The sequence below is a fragment of the Neodiprion lecontei genome, chromosome 4, assembly GCF_021901455.1.
Source record: "Neodiprion lecontei isolate iyNeoLeco1 chromosome 4, iyNeoLeco1.1, whole genome shotgun sequence".
Taxonomy (NCBI): domain Eukaryota; kingdom Metazoa; phylum Arthropoda; class Insecta; order Hymenoptera; family Diprionidae; genus Neodiprion; species Neodiprion lecontei.
Genome location: NC_060263.1, coordinates 17,555,983 through 17,578,258, shown reverse-complemented (window position 1 = coordinate 17,578,258; position 22,276 = coordinate 17,555,983). Strand labels below are relative to the sequence as shown.

General features: G+C 34.7%; 1 protein-coding gene across 11 annotated transcripts in view; it reads left to right on the top strand.

Moving 5' to 3' along the window:
- Window positions 1-22,276, top strand: part of LOC107224546 (glutamate-gated chloride channel) — a 106,054-nt gene that overhangs the window by 41,943 nt on the left and 41,835 nt on the right. For 7 of the 11 annotated variants that reach the window (XM_046738376.1, XM_046738375.1, XM_046738374.1 and 4 more), the window contains exons 3-4: window positions 9,727-9,903; window positions 12,666-12,754. In XM_046738376.1, the coding sequence (XP_046594332.1) occupies window positions 9,737-9,903; window positions 12,666-12,754 (256 nt within the window). In that variant the 5' untranslated portion in view covers window positions 9,727-9,736. Of the gene's footprint in view, window positions 1-9,726; window positions 9,904-12,665; window positions 12,926-22,276 lie in introns of all 11 variants that reach the window. The other 4 variants (XM_046738371.1, XM_046738370.1, XM_046738369.1 and 1 more) reach the window with 1 other exon arrangement.

Sequence of the window (22,276 nt, the reverse complement as noted above, 5' to 3'; positions counted from 1 at the left end):
TGCATTTATGCAATTCAGCGTACATATTACCGATCGACATTTGTCCGTGAAAGTTGACGATCGGTGAGAGTGACGAGTCGACAGATGATCGTAAGCAATCGGACAAAAGCCGTTCGGTGAAATTTACTCTCAGTTACCAAAATGCAGGTGGATTTCGATCAAATGTACTGTTGTATTTCATAAATGTACGTGGATTTACCCTGGATAGAATTATCCGTGGAAAGCATTTTCTTTAAACGACCCGGTTTATATGTACACAAGTGTAAATCATACAAGAACGTGCGAGCCTGGAGATACAGAAATTCTTGCGCAATCGCAGTATATCTATGATTATTATCATTATTATTGCACACACACAGGTATGACGCTTCACTTATTAACCGAAGTTACTTCTTTCCTGGAAGCTTTTAATGTTTTTGAACTAAATTGCCCAGATTGCATCTCTTGAACAACAGTCGAGATAACAATCGGCGTTTTTTACCGCGGATTTTAAAGCTCAAACGTTTCTGTGGTTTGCGTTTTTTTCTACGAACCGTTTTCTAAAACAAGTTTGAATACAATAGGTAACTAATTCACATTTCTGTGAGATTTTTCTAACGTAATTTTATGCACTATTCTTTTTTCCATATTTGCGGTACGATTTTTTCTTTCATATTCTCTCTATCAACTTTTTTTTCTGTAAAGGCTTGTAAACTTACCAGCGTTCTTCCTGAACGTAACAGAGCCACTGTATTTGGCTGCTTCGTCGTGGAAATGTAACAGGTAAAATCTAGAATTACTGTAAATTTCAATGGACTGACACAGAAGAGTTCGCCAAATTAACGTGTTTCGACTTGACCAGTTTCTTTCTTTTACATCATTGTGATTTTACGTTTGTTCCATTTAGTTTAATATTTTTTAATTCAGGTTAGGTTTGCAAAAAAGATCAACGGTTTGGGGATAACAATCGAACCTACCTCGAATATTGAAGATAAAAAACCACAGATCGTAATAAATTTGAACTAATTATAAAACTGCTTCAAACATTCAAATAAATAATGGATAATCCTAGTGTAACGAACAAAAAAATAGTTAATTTGGTAAATTTTTTTCTGCGAATTAAAATACGCTAATCTGTCTGATTTTTTTAATGTCAGATCGAAGCACTCACGAAGAACATAAAAAAAAAAAACACACACGCACACTGATCAGCGTATTTTAACAATCTATAAATAAAAAAACAGTAGCAAAAATCAGCTATATTTCGACCCGTTACATTAGGATGATCGCTCAATAGTTTCCGTGATTTACGATGACTTATCGTTAAATTAGGCCATCAAATTTTTCCGGTAAGTTTGTATCTTTTTCAGTTTCCGAGAAACATTAATAACGATTATTGCCGTTATCATTTGTTTTATTTCGTTCGATTTCGTGATGAATTCCGGTTAAGTCTCTGCACCGATTTAAGACGATAAGCCGCGCTGCCACTTATTGCTGCATCTCGCGTATCGCAATCCTCTTATGCAAAAGTGCATCTGCACCTTTGCAAGCACTCGAGCCTATTTAGAGCCATTTAAGGTTTCCCGGCCGGCTCAAGGAAAACGCTTGGGGATATTTTACGAGTAACGAGACACGAGTCTTGCTTCGTGTCGTATTTCCAAGCCGTTGCAGAGCTTGCGGCGTCTGCTTACTTCGGATTCACCCATGTCACGTATTAAGCTGCTCACGCCTCTCACCGAAATCCGCTTAGAATAAAGGCATCATGTTTTTGTTTTAGCATTTACGGAACAAATTTTTGTGCAGTTTTTTTTTGCACTCTTTATATAGTAAAATTTCTTCATTGTCGCGAGGTTGTTTTTTATTCGCGAGAAAGAGCTCCATTGGTTTTCAAATCTAGTGAAATTTATTCGCAAGCTTACATTTGGATGACAATAATTTTTTTCTGGTGTAGACAACGATCGATTCGGCTCAGTTGGTTGTGTGGTTTTTTATGGTGCACTCTACTCTCCAATTCGATAAATTCAAATTCAAGCCCGTGAACAATGATAAATTTTATCCGTGTTATTCATGTTACTTTTCCAATTCGAATATCAGCTTTGATTGTTCTTTTTTCTATTTTATTTGTTTCCGGAACCGTTATTTTTTATGAATGTCTTCAGCTTATACGTTCATTTGATTTGAAAGAAAAATCAGTGAACAAGTAATCCCAGAAATTTTGCGGTCTTATTGGATAATGATTATTTTTACCCATTTTCAAAAGTATAAGTAATTTTCAAGCAGTTCTGAGCTTTAGTTCCGGCAAACGTATAACAACAACGATATTTTGTACTAAAGAACTGTTGATAAATAGTGTTATTTTTGTTTTATTAAATCGGTTTAGGACAAAAATTTCTTTTTCATTAAAAATTTAAAGTCTTAAATTGAATATTATTTTCAATTCAATATTCAATTTTGTCACTTCCCAATTCGATTCCACCTATCAAACAGTTTTCTTTGCGTAATTCTAGTTACTTGTGTATTTTTTTTACAAAAAATAGTTTTTTTTCCGACTGAAGTTGTAATTAAAAACGGTAAATGAGTAAAGTCTTCGCAAATTAAGATCGACTGCACATAAAAATAATATTTTTTTACATCAGGTGTCAGTTTTGTCAAATAATTTTTTTTCGCATCGAAATTAATCTACTTAATCAGTTAGTTGTTCCCCCTTCAAGATCGATTTTGTATCAAATGATTTGTTCCTTTTAAAAATCAATTGTCTTCATCCTGTTACAATGGAATGTTTACTATACATTGGTTTTCTCGACAAATCAAACTGTTAGATCAAATTATAGATGGTAAGCCTGACGGGGAATTTACATAATGGGGTTTGACCGACGAGGCTTGAAATAGAATAATAAATGTGCCAAATGGACTTTTTAACTCAGATTAATTCTTTGTGTTCGGAATACTTGGCGTAAAGCGGATCGATCGCGTTTTGATTACCCCTGAGATTAATTGGATTGCCACATCAAAATGTATTTTTCTACTGAAATAATTTTACACTCATTGTCTATGTAAAATTAAACATCGATTTGAATCTGAACGGTTTCGATTTTTCATTAGTAAAAATCTAGAAGAAAATGTTTTGCATTTACATATTAGAAAAAAAAATTAAGCTGGTCGTATTTCTTTATTACGATCTATTGCATTGAAAATATCAAATATAGGAGTTAAAGTTACTATTTCTTGGCTAAACTTTTAAAATAAATTCGTTTTACACAATGCTTATCGTCATGTTATTGCGATAATTTTATCCTTCACTGTTTCATGCTCTAATCTAAGATCTACAGATTCCCAGAAAAAATTAAAGTGGCATTGTTTTTTAATCAAGAGCAATTAAAAACATAATTTTTAGAGACCACGTTTGTCTTTCTGCGACCGAAACAGTAGCTGTCAAAATTTATTCTGTATTTAGACGAGTTGATTATTCAGGATGATTTTTGTTTTAGTTGAAACTTGAAATTTTTATCATTACGTCTGACGAAATCCCATAATTGTCGTAAAAGTTGACATAATCTCTAAAGTTTTAAATTACTCTTTAACTCAGCTCCTTATTGAAATGATAGACATTTTCTTAAATTTCGTTATAATAACGACGTTCAACGCTTCGAAAAAGTTTGTTCAACCTTTTTTTTCAAGAACAAAGTTAAAAAGGTTAATTTATGCAAACCATCCTTCAAGTTTACAGAGACATTTATTTCTATCTCGTTTTATTTTCTCCCCATGGTACGTGTTTTGCATAATTCATTGTACAAACATATTTTTAACCATCGTTTTTTTCACTTTATACTACAGATTGGCCCAAAGTTAAAAAAAAAAAAATAAGAACCTTGGTTCCAACACAGAATTTCGTGTAAGAAAATCGAGTACAATTACCACAAATATTATTTATGTTTTAGGATTTTAAACATACCACTTTTCTGCGATCGAAGAAAAAATAGCCAAGGTGAAGTTATTATAATCACCCCGAGAATGGAAAGTTAAGTTCTCACCAGATCTCGACGTTTTAAGGTCTATAAAATCACTCCGCAATATTTTCAGAGATGTATTTACGAATTTTCACGATTCTGTTCAGAATCAACGCAGCTTTTCTCAGCTTAGCAACCACCTTGTTTTTGGCTTTTATTGGTCGTTCAGTTTTTCAGGTATTTGAATAGTAAAATGAAAAGAAAACCACTCTACGCGTTAATATTTCATGGGCTCACTTCAGCGGGAAATTCTGGAAATTAACCTCTTGTTTTCAGGGGTTTTGTCGTTATTTCCCAGCGTTTTATTTGCTCGCTCCTCTATCCTGTTGAACCCGTTAAATTCGACAAATTTACGTCGAGCTTATATACTCAGAGCCCTTTGTGTCGACGACACGGGAATTCCGAGGGATCAATAGATTACAGCAGAGAAGTTGAGAGGTGGCATACGGAGGGCGAAGATTCCGGGCGGGTACGCGAGAAACGACGGGGCTAGGAATTTCTAGATGAGTATCTGCGAAATTTTATAATCAACGCTTCACGCCGACTCGGCCTTGTTCAGCATCGGGAATTTTAACGCCTTGAATCGGCATGCTGAGAATCGGTACGGAAAATTTATTTAGCAAAAAGATATTTTCACAACGAACAAAGAAAAGGAGAAAAAACAGTCGGAAAACATTGCTTGATATTTTTTAAATGATTTTCAACTTTTTTCGAAACTTTTGATCCGGATTGTCCAACCAATCCGTGCTTTATATCGGATCACTCCGCACAATTGAATTTTTTCAAATATTCTTCAGATTACGTTTATTGTAATCTACGTTAGAAAAATTTTCACAATTTTTAAAATTCACACGCTACGATCTGTATTTTTTTTTTCTCTTGTTCCTTGCTAAAAGTGTAATTCTTCGATTTTTCCTTTTAGCATTTTCGGAAAATCGTCAATTTGAGGTCTTCAGGAATTATACGGAGATTTTTTCTCGCGAGGTAAAATTTCATCTGCGAGATGTTGAGATCGATTTATGCTCTGAAATTATTATATATACAGGCTTTGGGTAAATACGTCGGGTTAAGAGTAGAAGCTCTTTTCTATATGAGGCTTTTCCGCATCTCATATGTCAGTGAAGAAAAAGATCCTTGGATAAATTCCTCTCGACGTTTTGCCCGCGTCTCTGGATTCTGCTTTGCGAAACATCGAGTAGCATAATAATATGACGAGAGTCGTTGCGACAGTCTCCGGCATTCACTTTTTTTTTTGCTTATATTTGTTATATTAGGTATTCAGCTTGTCTGACTCGCACGGAAAAAACTTAGCAACAGTTTTAATGTAAAACCCTGGAATGTATTTTTCGTATAAAAATATAATATATCAGCGTCGGAAAAAGACAGTAACGTTATCGCAAAAAAATTTGTCCGGATAAAGAGTCAGAGCTACTAAAGAGAAGGTAAAAATATTGGATTTCTTTTTTCTAGATAACTTCGTCGTAACAAAACGTGGGCACTAAATCATTATTTCACAAATTTAGAATTACTCTGAACTGGTTGAATTTGCAAAATATTAATCTGTTTGCAGTCAGTATGGTTTATTGAATTTCGAAGGTTCCCGAAGCTGCAGAATTTTGATTTTTCTCAAAAATGCATCGTTAGATTGACGTTACAACATTCAACCTCATTATTATTGACCTAAGAATTGTCGTAACAAGAAAATTATGCAGAATAGATGTTCAAAATGGAACTGAAGTTGATCTGATTGAAATTGACGTACCAAAACAATTCTCCGTCGAAATAGAAACATTAAATATCTTAATCACAGAGGAAGAAATTAATCCAGTAGTTTACTAAAAATTCGAAGCAAATTTTATCTTCAAAAACAAAAATTGCTCAAAGATATATGTGTTTTCCATTTTTAAAAGTTTGTAAACAGCATGTTACTTTAATTTATAGGTTCTTATTTCATTACCCGTGCAAAAGAACTCGATCCATTATCTGTCCAGTTTTACATTTCGAATCTCAATTGCAATTTTTAGTTTGGTTTCATTAATTGATGGATGATATTGGCTTGTTTATCAATACTTTCAATTTCATTCGTTAAATTTTGTGTGTGTGTGTGATGATTTTCCAAGGAAACAAAAAACAAAACACTTAAATCGTAGCCAAGAGCTTGGATACCGATTCTTAATTTTAAATCGCGTTTTAATATTAAGGGGATTAGGAAGCAAAAATATCGGAACTTTTATTTATTTTTTTATTTTTATCTTATGAGTACAATCTCTTCCAAACATTTTGGCGTAAAAAAAAAACTGAAAATTCTTCAAAATTCAGCTCAGGATGAACTAGGAAGGCTTCGACGGTTGAAAATGTGTTCAAAATTCAATTCGCCTTTATAAACTACTGAAAAAACATACGAAATTTGTGTTATTCCTAGGTCGTTTGTCACATTTTCGTCGATACAAATCGGGCGTGGGAAATATTTCACGCGTTTTCCTCTAAACAACATTTGTCATTAGTTTGTTAGTTAATTACAGTCAAAAACGCTTTGACATATCGCCTTAATTTTTTTTTTTTTTTTTCCAACGAAGATATCAATTTTCTCTACAAAGTGAATCTATTTATACGTAAAGTTTTTTCAAAATTATTGTTGGTATTTCGCAACAAATGTCATTTATTTTTCGGTTTTTTCAAATTTTAACAGTCACTTTTTTTTTAACTTACATGTTATTTCAAAAACTTCAGGTTCGGTCTGTAGAGAAACATTTCTTCAAAAGAATGGCACTCAAAATTACCGAAAACTCCAACCGTTACTCGGAATTATGGTAATAAGGGAACGGCGCATGAGACGCGTGGTCTTGTTTATCAGCCAATATCTACCGTAAATATTTATATTTTTCAAACATCAACTACTCAGTTTTATAGCTCAAATTTCAATAAAAACGCTGCAATAAGTTTTCAGTTTTTCAGAAACGCTATTCGAATTTTATCTCATTTTCGGCCTTTTTTCGCTTCGTAATCCTCTTAAAATATGTATTAAAGTCGTTGAATTTCGCTCTGTGATGATTGATATTGTTCAAAAGACTATTCTTTAGAATTTCACTCAAAAACTTTTCTTTCATCAAGTTGGTGTCTTTGAATATTCACTTTTCAATGTTGCACTGAAATTATTCATTCCAATCAAAGAATAGCAGTGTAGGATCTCCAACTGTTATAAGAAGACTGCTTCGATAAATTGGTAAAGTGAAATCGAACAAATCTATCAGATTTTTAACAATTTTCTATTGCGATTTGAAGTATATTTTATGCGTATCTTAATGTAATAATAATAATTCAATCTGCGACAATCTCGCTTTACAATCAACGTAAAATGTTTATCCCCGACTCACCGCATCCTAAAATCTACCGCGAGCCCGAAACACCTCGATTTTTCTCATCTTCTCCTCTAGAACTGTCCGCAGTAGTGCGTCCAACGGTCCGCTGCGTCCGGCGAGTCGGCAGTAAAACAACCGTCACGATTCGGCGCCACAGGTTTGATAAAACCGTGTCTGACCAACGCTGGAATTACTACTGGAGGGTCGGACGCAGCGTGCTGTCGAACTACTTCGCCGCGATGTTTTATAACGGGGCGGGATTGAAGTTCCGAATTTGAAAAGTTGCGAAAGGGTTTAATTCCGGATTATTTGGTGGCGAAACTTGAAGTAAGGAATTCGAACTTTGACGAAACAACAAAGTTTCGAATGGTCGGAAACCCGACGGCTCAATGTTCCAAGAAATGCAAGATTCCGAAAATTCAAGTTACGATAGAGCAAAGTTCCGAAGAATAAAGTTTCGATAGTGTGAAATTCGGAAAATTCAAATATACTGAAAAAATCAGCAAAACCGAAAATCAGAATTACCAGGAGTCTGAACGTAAAAAGTACCGAAAATTCAAAACAAAGAATGTTCAAAGTGGTGAAATTTCACCAAGTTAGAAATTCGTAGAACTAAAAATTTTTGATCAACGGGAATTTCGATGTTTCAGGTTTTAAATTTTTCTTATTTTCGCAATTTCGAAACCTTGACTTGTTGGAGTTACGCCTTTTCGGAATTGTGCCCATCCGAAACTTTGAGCGTCGGGTTTCGGACCATTCGAAGTATCGATATTTCCTCAAAGTTTGATTTTTTCACTTTAAGTTTCGCCGCCAAATAATTGAGAATTTTACGTTTTCGGAACTTTTTCAATTCGGAATTTCAACCCCGTGCCCCGATAACTGGAAAAGTGCGAACCGAATACGCGCGACGCATGAATTTAGTCCCGAGTTTAAACCGCTCGTTCGAAAGTTGTGAATGGATAAAAAAGAGGCGCATCAAGCCCCCAGCTTTGAGCTTACAGCGAAGCTCTCGGCAGGCCGACGCGCCTTATCGCTGTCGAGAGTATTTATGGGCCACGGACGAAATCCGGCGACGGTGGCAAAGTGTCAAACCAATTTTCAGTAAACTGATACAAACTTGGTTCAGGCTTGGCTGCTGGTTTAATATAACGCGGTGCGGAGTGTGAGGAAATGATTACGAATTTGAAATTGTGCGACCTGAGTGTGGCGTTTTGTACTATCGACAATTCGTACTCCGAACGATCATATTATATACTCGATTCCATATCCAGTATACCGTATTCCGAGGAAATTATTTCAAATTTTTTTTTTTTTTTCTCTGCCAAAGATCATCGAATGGAACAACATTCCTAACGTATTTCGGAATTGATATAAATTACAACAAATTTGCACAACGCAAGATAAGATATCAACAGTTTGAAGCAGGATTTTATAATCAGAACATTCAAAGCGTCTCGTTTGGTATTTTTTTCCTATTTTTCATTCGATTCTAATTTCTTTGGGCGTATTCCGTTTACCTTAATATCATTTAGATCTTCATCAAAAATAGACTCGTGTAAGTACCGGACAACACATTTCATTGTCAGTCATAACATTTGCGCGTTATAGCTATACTGTAACGTAAACTTTATTGAATGTTTTTCCGACAATTTGCGCGGATCTGGTCATCAAGCAAAACGAGCCTGAAGATATTAGAACAAGCATCAAAAAAACTAAATTAATTAATTACTTTTAACATTCTAATTATAAAACATCTTCTTAACTTATTGATATCCAAGCTAGTGTTTTTAGAATTTGCCCAAACTAATTTCCATCACATAGGTATAACAGAAACATTAGTTCATTCGTTTTCGCCACAATTGGTGCAAATGACATTGCTAGATATTAATATTTTCCAAATACAATCTTTCCAACTTTTGGTTCAGGCCAGTCTTCTTACCCATAAATATCCACTCAAAAATTGTTGTCGAATGATTTCGTTCATCCTTTTGAGCTAAAATGATAACGTCCAAAATCTTTCGTCGCTGGCAAAGAACAAAATAAAAAAAAAAAAAATCGAAACAGAATGTAATAAAATTAAGCACAAAATTTTTGTGAGTATAAATTATCATTACTTTTTAATTTGTATTTTGTTATTCGCCATAATCCTCTTGTTATTGAAGCAAAGCAATGATTTCGTGTGTATAATATTTTGACGTCAAAGACTTCATCTCAAAAGTGACGATTGGTAATTGTCGATAAGATTCTCGAAGGAGTTGAACGAAGTAGGATTTTTAAGAAAATGCTAAAAAAAAAAAAAAAAAAAATCAAACAAATTACAGTGAAAAACCTAAAATGAAAAAATAATACATGGTGTACTTGTTGTTTTTGTCGGATTGCAGATGACATAGGATGGGTTGGGCGGCGCTCGGGCGGCGTGCAGGTGGTGGCAGCCGCCCCCCTGTCTCCCCCCTCCTGTCGCTGTCTATCGCCTCCCTCGTTGGCTCCTTCACCCTAGCCATTATCTGCATCCTCACCCTCACCCTCACCTTGGCGACCCTGGCTCACGCCGATGACATGTACGTATTTTATACAATTGTTATTAACCACGCCGATACATACAGTTTGTTGCGACGTTGACACCCCTGTTGAAAAAGAAAAATAAATAAATAAATAAATAACACCCCCCTAATACGAATAGATATAATACAGACATTTATTTGTACATATATTATAATGCAACGCGATGTAACATGTGTTATAAAAATTTCGTTCACAGTGATTAGATTATACGTTTAAATTGTTTTCGTTATATTTCGCAGCGGTTCGGAAAATTTTTTACCTTTTTTCATACTACGTTTTTCCGTTCACTTCAGTGTATTGAAATGTGACATGTAACGAAAATTGGAATGATTGGGAGAGGATAAGTTATTTGAATCGAATTATTATTTAGGATTCATTTATATTCTTTTTCAATGCAATTTCATTTCGATGACAATCGATGGTAAATAATTGTGATTTTATTCTTTTATTTCTCCTAATGCAGCATCTTTGTGATCGATAAATTATCGGTTGGGTTCGTTGTACGCGATACAAAATGTCGGGCGTTCCTTGCTAACTTTACTGTAGAAGTTCGACTCTCATAATCTCGGATTTTGTCCACCATTTCTTTACATCGTCATCCTAATACAGAAGCGCGCTTTCGATTTTATTTTGTTTCTCTTCAGATATTATTTGTTGACCGGTGTTTATCTTCGATTTTTCTGTACTCAGAGCAGACGCCAAATGTCAATACTGCAGGAAAAGAATTGTTGATAAGTTTGTTTCAAATTAATGTTGCTAACGAATCCCACTTTCGAAGGCAACGGGTTAACAATTCCCTTCTCTTGCTGCGAGGTTTAATTTTTTAGTTTTTTTCATTAATATTCCATCTACTCTATTTTTCTCGCATTAAGGTATAATTTTGTCATCTTCACCAGTTTTATAAAAGATCATTGTTTATCAATAATCGTTTGGGATCCATTACGAAAAAGTTTATTACATAAAATTCGTGAAAATCGATAAGAAAACGAAGTAACGGTCTTTAAAGCCTAAAAAAAATTACAAATCATTTCCGACTCACGAGAAAATGTGAGGTAATACGATTGCTTTTTTTTAAATTAAGACAAGGGTGAAAAGAAACGAAAATTGAATTCAAAATGGCAAAGTTGAGACAATGGTTGATTTGGCATGGAATACTCGACATGCAAATTTCATAAATATTCTCTAACTTTTTTATACTTATACGTATAGTCAATAATCATTCCAAAAGTGATGAGCTGCAGTTCTTTTAGACGTTATAATAGTTTGTTGCAGACAATTGGTATTGTTTTCGTGATTTTTTCACTTTCTTTCATCACCTTTCTTTGAAATTAGACGCAGCTTAGAGAGTTAACTTGTGCATAGCAGGTATAGAATCAGTTTATAGTATAGGTATATTTCAATAAAACTTGTTTGCAGAGCATTGAAAGGCTAATAGAAGATATAATATTTTACCCTGTTTCTTTTAGCAACCTAAATCGATTCTAATTTGAGTTTTTACTTATGTCTTATCAAACGGCACGTAAAATTATGAATTTTGTTTCTTAGTCGATTTTTCAGATTTGTGGGAATCATAATTGGATAGTTCGATCATATCCGTTGAAATAAATCGTCCGTTGAAATGTATATAAGCATCGTGATTCAAAATTTTTCAAATAATTTTCAACACATCCAATGGGATAAATCTGGCGTACAGTAAAGTTAAAAAAATTGATGAATCACAGAAAAGAAAAAATGGAAAATCTGAGTTTAAAAAGTGCAATCAAAGTCAATTAAGTTCAGTTTCATACAGAAGAAAAACGAAAATGAAAATTGTTCACTAAATAAAAAAAAATCGGTTGTTCGTCACCCAATTTTACAAAGAGTAAATTTTTGTTTCTTTTTTTTTCGATACAGCCAAAATTCTACTTCTGATCCAATTTTCAATGTGTTTAGCTCTCATTTAATTTCTGAAAGGATTTTCCTAAAATTATCTGAAATAAGTTGTCGATAACCGCAAAGGTTTTCATTTGTAAGCATAAGTGTATCAATTGCAAAGTAGATAACGGTTTTGTATGCAGTATTCTAAAGAAGAGAAAAAAGTTCATCAATCTGTGTTTCCGAATTTAAAGTGTTCAGTAGGTTCAATATTTCTTTCTTCGGAGGAGGTATTTTTAGAGCTAGATTGAACTTGAACGGCACTCAGAGACAAGTTATATATTGTATAAAAATATTTTTTCAAATGAAGTAATACAATTTTACACTGCAAAAAAAAAAAAAGCCCTGATTTCTAAAAAAAAATTCTTTTCAAGGGATTTAGTTGATGTGATGAATAAATATTGTTCGTTGTATTTAAGTGACCGGATTTCGTCTCTGAAACAAATAATTTTGCGAAAGGCATGTGAATATTAGTCAATGAGCACGTATCACGTATTGCTGAAAGAAAAAAACAAATCCTTCAAGTCGAAGAATAAAGATCGATCAAAATATCATTTCCAATTGAATGAGAATTTGTTCACTCGTGTATCATAAGTCTAAATGTTAGTTGGATCTGAAGAAATTTGTCTTTGAATTAAAATAAACTTGGCTCTGGGTGCGTGTGTAAAAAAGAAAGAAAACAAAATAATTGCGAAAGCGTTTAATTGAGAGTTGGTTAAATTTAAAAAGTGATCGGAAGTTGAGAGATAGAGGAAAGAGGAAAAGGATCGACGATTTTCGGGGCCTCCAAGGAGCCTGGAAAATCGCTGGATCCTCGACACGTCTATAGTTGATTGTGTTGCAGCTTCGAGGAGGGGAAATCGGACAAGGAAATCCTGGACAACCTGCTGCTGTCGACCAGATACGACAAGCGGCTTCTGCCTCCGGTTCAAGGTACTCTGCGGCCCCCGCCCCACACCCGCCAAGATGACTACACCCCCGACCTCGAACCCCATGACCCAGACCACCCCGAGCACCTCCACCACCACAGGCACAACCATCATCATCACCATCATCAAACATCACCACACAATCACAGCACACAACAAACTCCCCGACGAAAGGGTATCAATACCGTTCTCCTATCTCTTTATCGCCATTTATTCAAGCATGCCTGATCCGGGCTGATCGGCTTCGCCGCGCAATCACACCTGAAATAGGTAAAGCATAGTTCGTTTCGCGTTGCGAAATTCACGTTTTTAACCACCCTTTGTTTTTACCTCCTGTCCGGTATTCTTTCTTATTACATATTGTTTGTAACGGTTTCATCCGTTTTACCGTCACACGTGGAGAAATGGAATCCCAGAAGCAAACAATGGCTTAGTTGTGTACGATGGTGCTAAAAATTTAATATCGCAGTGAATAGATTTGAAGAAGATGATTGGCCAAAAATCGATACGTTTCATCAATTTTATTCTCAGATATGATCGCGCATCGAGTGTTCGTTAGATTTTTCTGTCGAATTTGAAGATCCCTTTGAAAACATTAAAGTTGGAAAAAACTAGTATTCTGAATACAGGCTTATAGATATAGACGATTTGTTTAAAATCTCTTTAAAATGTTGGTTAAAGATCCAGTAAATTTATTCCATTTCACTCTACGAAAGCTCATTTTATTTGAATGATTATCGCCTTTGAAATTCACTCAAAAACTTTTTTTTATGTCACGTTGGCATCGATAAATATTAAATTTTCTTAACATCGCACCGATATTGATTATGGTTGAGAAGGATCAACATTGATTTCACGATTGAAAAAAAACAATCTGTGCCAGTGGCTCCGTGAAAAATAGTCTTTTGCATAAAATGAGCCATCTCGGAGTGAAGTGCGAGAAATCAACTGGATTTTGGATTATTTTGAAGTGTTTTGAAATGTAAAATCGATATCTCAGTATCTATCATTGTTCATAATTCCAGAATTTCATATTTTTGTATTCATAGAGATCTTCATAACTTGATGTATGACAAGATGTATCTATTTTCCGTTGGCTAGACAGTTCAATTCAATTTTAAAACAGTTTTCATTTCAGACGAATGTGACAAAATTTCTTCAACTAAACATAAATTTGTGGCTGTAAAGAGCTTCTTTTGTTCAACTAAACATTCATCTTTGGTAGATAAAATTTTAGTACGTTGATTATACACAACTAGAATTTGGTCGCTTTCTAGTATTTCATTTTTCCAGGTGTACTGCGGTCGAATTTTATTTTACAGGTATGCACTATTATTCTATTGTGCCAAATGTTGGCCTTACTCACTGAATCTGTAATTTCTTTCTTCCATTTATTCCAACCCCTGCACTGAAAAAAATTGTTATTTGATCCGAGTAAATATCTAGCCGAGTCAAGTATTTCTCGAATTAATCAATGCAAGAAAAGCTTACAAATTACTTCGAATTAATTGATTGCAGTTGATCACTTATTTGATATAATTATAACACATACAAGTAATTACTAACCTACTTGGATCAAATGAAGTCCTTGTTTTTTTTTTCTCCTTATTGTATGAGTTCAAATTCACAGCGAGTGCGACGTGTCAAGCTTTCGGTTCTTTTTTTTCTCTCAAGTGTTTTTAATATGCTAGTGAGTTATATTATTGATTCAATGTTTGTTCGAAAAACTCTTGGCAAGATTCAGGCGTTAGAAAATATCGTTATTTTTTCGCCGTCGAAATGAGCCAAATTGATGACAAAAAATTAACGGCAGTTGGTACTTGATATTTTTTTTTTTTTTTGTATCGTGAATAGTGTATTTTTTTATGACGAGTGTTTTTCATTCCTCAGCAAAGAAATTAAGCATTTTGACAAGCTGTAGTACGGATTGAATCTTCGGGTTTCAAATAAAATATATTCGAGTACGGTTTTACACTTTAATTTATATACCAAAAAACATTTTCGTTTGATTGTGTAAATAATGTGTCCAGATCTTTTTCTTCCCTTACTATCGTTTTTTTTTTTTTTTTATTTTTCGTTTCGCTTCTCTTCATTATTATAATCTTATATAATTTTCATAACATTCTATAAATAAGGATAAAAAAAAAAAATGAAACTGATAAGACAATTGTCATGGTGGACGAATATGCTTGACACGCTCGCGTGACTCGCTGAATTCCCATTTCAACACTACATAGAATTTCATGCGCTTTACATGCAGGACCGAGTATTTAGTCGGGTTAATTTTATACGCTTGAAATGAACAACCGAGCTTTTTCAAAAGATTGAAACAAAGCTAGCCCATAGCAGAGCTGCGCAATCCGTACGTACCGGGGTGTTTGAAAAAACGACTCTCGGAAATAGTCGAGTTGACAAAAAATTTGCGTTGCGGAAACTATTTGCGAAAAAATGGAAAAAAATTAAAATACCGAGAATTTATTTTACTCCGACAAGGAACGTATATTTCGATAAAAGAATGAAAATAATATTCACGGGCTGGAGAAATAATACCGCAAAATTTCATGTCTCGGAAACACGAATCCGGTTGAAAAATATGATTTCAGCGAAGAAAAAATTGCATCGAATATCATTTTTTCTCAGCATGTTTCCAAATTTTTCGAATCAACGAAAATCTCCCAGTAGTCTCGCGACGAAACCGATTCCCCTCGGGATATAATATTCACCCCGGGTTTTTTCTCGTCTTATCGAAAGTTTACACGCACGGTGAAACGCTTGAAAAGAATATCTGTGCAGATCGTTTAGTTGGGAAATCGAACGAATCGATCGAAGCTAGAACCAGAAAAATTCTTTTCCAGATCTCTCCGGCGCCCCGGGTTTTGATTTATTCTGACAGTTTTAAACACCCTGAGGTACGTACTAAAATGTCGTACGACAAGAAGCTTTTCAGCTGCCGCAGCATAATTAATCACGTAAATATCACGTAGAAAATATACACGTATGTAGATATATTATGCGAAATACAAAACGACAACAATAACAACAACAATAGTAATAATAATATAAATGTTATACGCGGCGTTGTTATCATTACTATTATTGTTGTCGTTGTTTTATTACTTTGCAGTGATCGGAATCGCCTTTTTGTCGATGAAATTGGCTTATAATTATAATCTGTATGCGCATATGATAGAATATTTATTAATATATTACTGCGTATAATACACGATAAATTATAATAAATATTCACGGGTGATATCCAGGCTTACGTACGGAGTTAGACGGCTATCTAGTTACTCGTTTAATTTCCTGTTATTCGTACTTTCGTTCTCTCTCTCTCTCTCTCTATTTTTATCCTTTTCCGTTCTTTTCTTGCCTTTCGTTTTCTGTTTGATTTTAATTATTTCTCAATTTCCCAACGGTACAGCATATAGCATAGCCGGCTGATGTTTCGGTATACCGTGGAAAAAGGTCCGGAGTTACAATATTCCCGGATGTGCTTATCGTGGTTCGCTGAACCGAGAGAACAGGCTTATATACATGTTTACTCGTAACTGTTACAATGCAGAACTCTGCGGGATTAACTGACGACAGCGCGGCTTCAATTTTCTCTAGAGAAATTTTGAAACGTGTATAAACAAGCGTTTGTATTTTAAAATAAACAGTGCGAAATAACCTAATTTGCCCGTTCATGAAAGGGACGGAAAAAAGAATATTCACTGAATTTCAACAAAAACAATTGGCATTAATTATCAGTCGAGCAAGTTTTTTTTTGAAATTTGTTCATAGTTGCAACTGCGGATCAACGACTGCATAAATAAGAAATAGAGCGTATGGAAAACGAACAATAATATTAATAGTAGTAATAATAATAATAATGATCATCTCTGTACAAAAATTGCAATATTTGGCACGATTCGAGTACGATTACAATTGTTTTGTTTTCTTAATTCGAGTACAAGGTCTGAAACATTCCGGTAAAAAAGTTGAAAGCATAAACGAGGAAAAAAAATATATCGTCAACTTTCGCGAAAATTGTCATGAAAAAATAATATCCTGGAAAACGTATTACGAACGAAATTGAATTAAAACGAATCGTGAAATGGACTTGAGTGGCTAAAAATACACTTCGTATCAGTGTGAAGCAATTTTAGCAAGTCTCAGCAGTTCAGGTCTGCAAACGCAATTTGTATCAGTGAGTGTATATTAACTTTCATATAATTAACTAATTACAATGCGTAGAGGCGTGCGTGCGTTCCTATCCTTAACAGATAATAATAATAATCATAACAACAGTAAGGTGTATGAAAATACATCACATATATCGGTATTTTTTTTCTACTCTTCCGCTTAAAATACTTGTTGTAGATCGTAATAAAAGAATCGTGATGAAAGGATGTAGCTACCCAATTTGAAAAGCTTGCTCTGGAAACTCGAAGACTCGCCATTTGAATAACAATAAGATGTCATGTATTCCTCTTTCAATTGTTCCCACTCACTAGACATGGTTATTGATACGGACTTGATCGTGAAAGGATTTTTTATGCAGCATCAATTTTTTTTTTTTTTTTTTATAAGTTTGCAGTGACTGAAGTTTGCAGCTCAAATGGTTTAAAAGTTAAAAGTCTCTGATAGAAAGTCAATTTTTTGTGGAAATCCGTCTTTGAACAGGCTGAAGTACTGACATTACAGAAAAAGTACACATAACTAGTTTTGAAGCAATTATCGATTATCTATAGAAATATCTTCAGAGAAAAGTGAATCTTTTTTTTTTTTTTTTTGTATGAAAATGTATTTTCAAATATTCTTAGCGGATGAACTATTGATCTTACAACAAAAGTTCGTGCTACACTTTTAGCAGAAAGTTAAAATCGTTACAAAATACTTCGAGGATCGAGGATCCGTATCATTAAATGCTGTTGAATGGTTACAAATGGAATTAAAAAAAAAAAAAAGATACATCGAAAGTAATGACCTTTTTCAACGATTGATTTGAATGGAAAGATTTGGGTTTCCGAGAGTAAAGCTTATCGTTGGAAGATTGCATTTAAGCAATATCTTTCCTCGATTTTTTTCTCTCGCTATGGAGAACAAGTCTGTCGAGTGAAAGAGATGTAGAGAAAGGTTGCTTTCGAACCAACCACCCTACATTAGGTAACAACGACGTGGAATATGCCGCGACATTGTTATGAATAAATGCTACGTGGTGTCGCAAAAACGTCACACCTTGTACATATACATCCATGAATTATTGAATAAGGGCGCATCAAGCGAGGAAAGTCAAAGTTATTCACGAGCATGCAATCCGCGTTGATTGTGTGTGAGAGTACAAGGTACTCGCTATGGATATGTGGGCGTAATATTGCCGAGGGGCAACTCCACGTACCTCTCTGCTCTTATTACACGTCCTGCGGTTGCAAGAAGCCAGCATTTCGGCGGCTCATCTGCATCAAAATCCAATCAGAAACTAAAACGTGATACGAACCGGGCACCGCTCTCATCCTCAAATCCCCTGGCTGATCAAAATCACAGAAAGTGTTCGTTAAACGAGGTTCGAAACCAGAGAGATGACTTTCAGAGAAATTGCGAAATTTACTGATAACTCAAGGCATTCGATTCTTACTTTTTATTCATTATTATTCAAAACAAATTTTCAACAAGAAAACAGTGAAGAACTATAGTGGTTTCAAAATATTTTTTAACGCCACATTTCAAGACTAACAACTATTTCGTGGATTTTTTTTTTTTCATACATTTCTAAACGTTCCGAACAGACTTTCGGAACTTCGCAGGCTTTCAAAAGATTTTACGTAATGACTTCGCAAGACTTTATACAATCATGTGTATGTACGGGGCGTTATCCTACACTCCGTGAGAATAGAGTGTGTATAAAGTCTTTATGAGACATCAAAATATTTGTCAGTTCACGATATCTTTGATAAGCTGATTTCATCGGCTTTCACAAGATTTCGTAGACAAAACGACAACCGAAGGATGCGCAAAATTTCATCAATTTATTTCATTAGTCTCGCGAGCCCTCGCGTGACGTTAGAATATATTATCTAATGGAAATTGGACTCTGTGAGACATCAGCATATTTTCAATTTCGGCGAAATTCTTGGAATTAGACAGTAAAATTTCGCCGGACATCACGGGATTTCAAAGACCTCTCCATATTTCATGGGACTTTATGACGTGGAAATTCAAGAATTGTAAGGTACAAAAATGAACTAACAAAAAAAAAAAAAGATAGAACTTCGAAGAAATCGAAAGATTTCATGCGACGTATTGAAAAGATTCTGAATAATTAAACATGTTATGTGCGCAAAACTGCCAGACGTGTAATAAACCTACAGAGAAAAAAAACTATTGAGAAAAAATATGAAAAAAGAAATGATTACGTTATTTATATTATATAATCGTATTATTATGTTATAAATAGACCGATTTTTGCGAACGAATAGAAGCCGATTTTTCCAAATCAGCCGTAAGTTTGAAACTGTCTTAGAATTTCAAAATATCCCTGACATTTTTCGAGAAGAAGGCAAGAATTTCTTCCAGCACCTGCTTGGAAAGTTTGATTTTAGAAGCATGAAAAGAATGCCTAAAGTGCGGTTGAAAGATATTGGCGCATGCGCACATCTGAAACGCTCGATGTTCCGCACTGTGGCTTTCTTTGGCGCATGCGCACTTAGTAATAACTTGATTTCACGCACTGTGTCATCAAGTAATTATCCAACCGATATTTTACACACTGCCAGCGGCACCTTCATGGCTTCTTAAATCAAACTTCCCTTTACAGGTGTTGGAAAAAATCACGTGTGTCACACGTGTAGATTATAGGTAATATCTGACCCAAGCGAATGCTGCACTCGCCGATCGCGGCTCACGTTGCTAACTTCACAATCATTGAAAATCACATATTTTCTGCATTTGTAGGATGATGTACTATTCCAAGCTTTCGTTGTTACACTGGGTCGAAATGACTCGAGCCGTTTTTCAATCGTTGTCATTGCAACAATCTAGGTCCGATCGGATTGAAAAAAAAAAAATTGATTCGCATATTGGGTATAGAAGTATATTGAACAACCGCATTTACGTACGGAATCAAATAACTAAATGGTGAACAGAGATGAAGAAATAAGTTCCGAAAAAAAAAACAATCTTTCATCGAAATATCGTGATCATTGGAATTCTTTTTTTTTTTAGATCATTTTCACAGGTAAAAAATTTTCACACTTGAAGAGACGTACGTCGAAGCAAAAATTAGTCCTTTAGTGAGCACATGAAAATCGCTCATTATTCTCAGATCTGAAACGGGTATATTTTCGAGTGAAAAAAAGAGTGAGAACGAGTTTAACAGGAATCGCTTCTTTATGGGAAAAGTTCTGTAAGTTCGACCTCACATTCGGTGGTTCTATGATACATTTATTTCACACGCGGTGGTTCCACAAGTTTGTTTCTACATTTGAGCAAATTAGCGTGTGCCAGTTAGGTTTGTTATTCTACGAGTTTATTTTTATAGAACCAGATTTACCTACAGGACGAAGTCTACGAAAGTATATACTTTGGTTATGATCTCTAAGGTTGTCCTATAATCTACATTGTACAAAAGGAAACCCGTTGAAACGAACTGAACTTGCTCATTTTGAAACAAATCTAGAGAAACGACAGCGTAGAAACGAATTGTATGAACGAATCGAACCTGCTCATGTAGAATTGCAGCGTGTAGAAACGAACCTGTGCAAACGATCTTGTAGAATAGCCGAATGCGGAAGCGATCCCGTGCAAATGAAATTGTGAGACCACCGCATGTCGGATGGAATTCATAGAGCTTTTTACTTGTAGAAACGATTCGTGCAGAACCAATGACTCATCAAAACAAACATGTAATTGTAAAAATATGAATGTGTTTATCAATGTTTTTTCACGGGTTTTTCATGGAAACCTGTTGTAAATCGATGCTGCTATTCAAAGCCTGTTCGTATCTACTTACAGAGGGAACTTTAAACTTTTCAATTCGATTCAGTGTGACCACGGAGGGTTGAACAATAAGATTTCCAAATATTCCTGCAAATCTGACACTGAGAATTTTGCGACTGATGGTAACCAAATGGAAAAAGTTGATGGATCGAAATGCCAAAAGTCAAATTAACGAAAGTCCAAAACGTAGAAAGGCAATAAATAAGACAAGGTGTACTATAAAAAAATTAAAATTTAGAACGCGAATATGTGGAAGTAAATTCGTACCGATAAGAACTCTTAAGAATGAGCAAGATTACGAAGAGCAAAATATCGATTTGGGAAAAATATTGAATACTGGAAAAGTCGAGTGTTCAAGTCTCAGAGTCGTAATTTGTACAAAAATTCACAAATGCAAATTTTATCAACGCGAAAGATCAAAAAGTCAGAAATTCAAAATGCTGAATCTTATTTATACAAAGGGACCGAAGCAACGAAAGCGTATCTGCTACCAGTTTCAATTAATTGGCGGCGTTGAAACTGTTCTGAAAAACTTTTTTTCAAATAAAAAACCGGTCGGACCATTAACCTTTCGGAAAACAGTTATTCGACTGAGTGATTTATCGAAGGTAAAATGTTAGTTTCACTGATCTTTCGTTATTTTAGAATTCGTATCTTAATAATGTCGAGTTTTCGGCCAGTCGACTTTTTGGTCTTTCGGAAATTTGACTCCCACTCCTCAAAAACTGCTGGATCGATTTTTATAAAATTCTATCAGAAGTTTCTGTACTAAGTCTAAAGTATCATAGGAGGTAAGAACAATACAATAAAATTATCGTATTATGGATCAGAGAAAAAATGATTGACGACGTTCCGCTGATTGTTCCATTTTTTGATGGAAATTATCGAAAATATTTTAAGATCCTAAGCATTAATCTCCGTCGCATTTTGTGCCTCTACGTTATTGGAGAAAAAAAAATCCACTCGTCTCTGTACAATATAAATCCAATTTACTTCACCCTCTTCGGCGCAATTTGTCATTAACGCCTTGCAATTATTTAACAGGTAGATACCGATCCATTCGCCTCAGAGAATAAGGAAGATTCTCTGCTCACAATTAGGTTTTGAGATTATACAGCGGTATGGAAACTTGTCAGGATCTAATTCATAATTTCGTGTAACCGGCACGGATTCAATCCTCTCGTCGGGCGTTAAGACGAGCCGAGCACCGTCAAAGATGCATTATTCAGCATTCATCTCCGATATCGAGTCGAAACTTTAGGGCTTAGGATCATACATACATATTCATGTAAATACGCGGAACGAATTCATGCGATGCGGATAGATCTAGCGGAAAATTTAAAGGGCGTAATAATGCCTGACGTTTTTGGTTGTTTTCATTGTCATTCCTTCTTCTTTCACCGTTTTTGCATACAACGAGACTTAATCGATGACTGTGATAGGATAGATATGCGCTTGTAGAAACAAACGTATCTCACGTTAAGGAATTTTTCACAAGTAATTGTAGCAAAAATTTAAACATCGTATCGATATACTTGAATTGTTG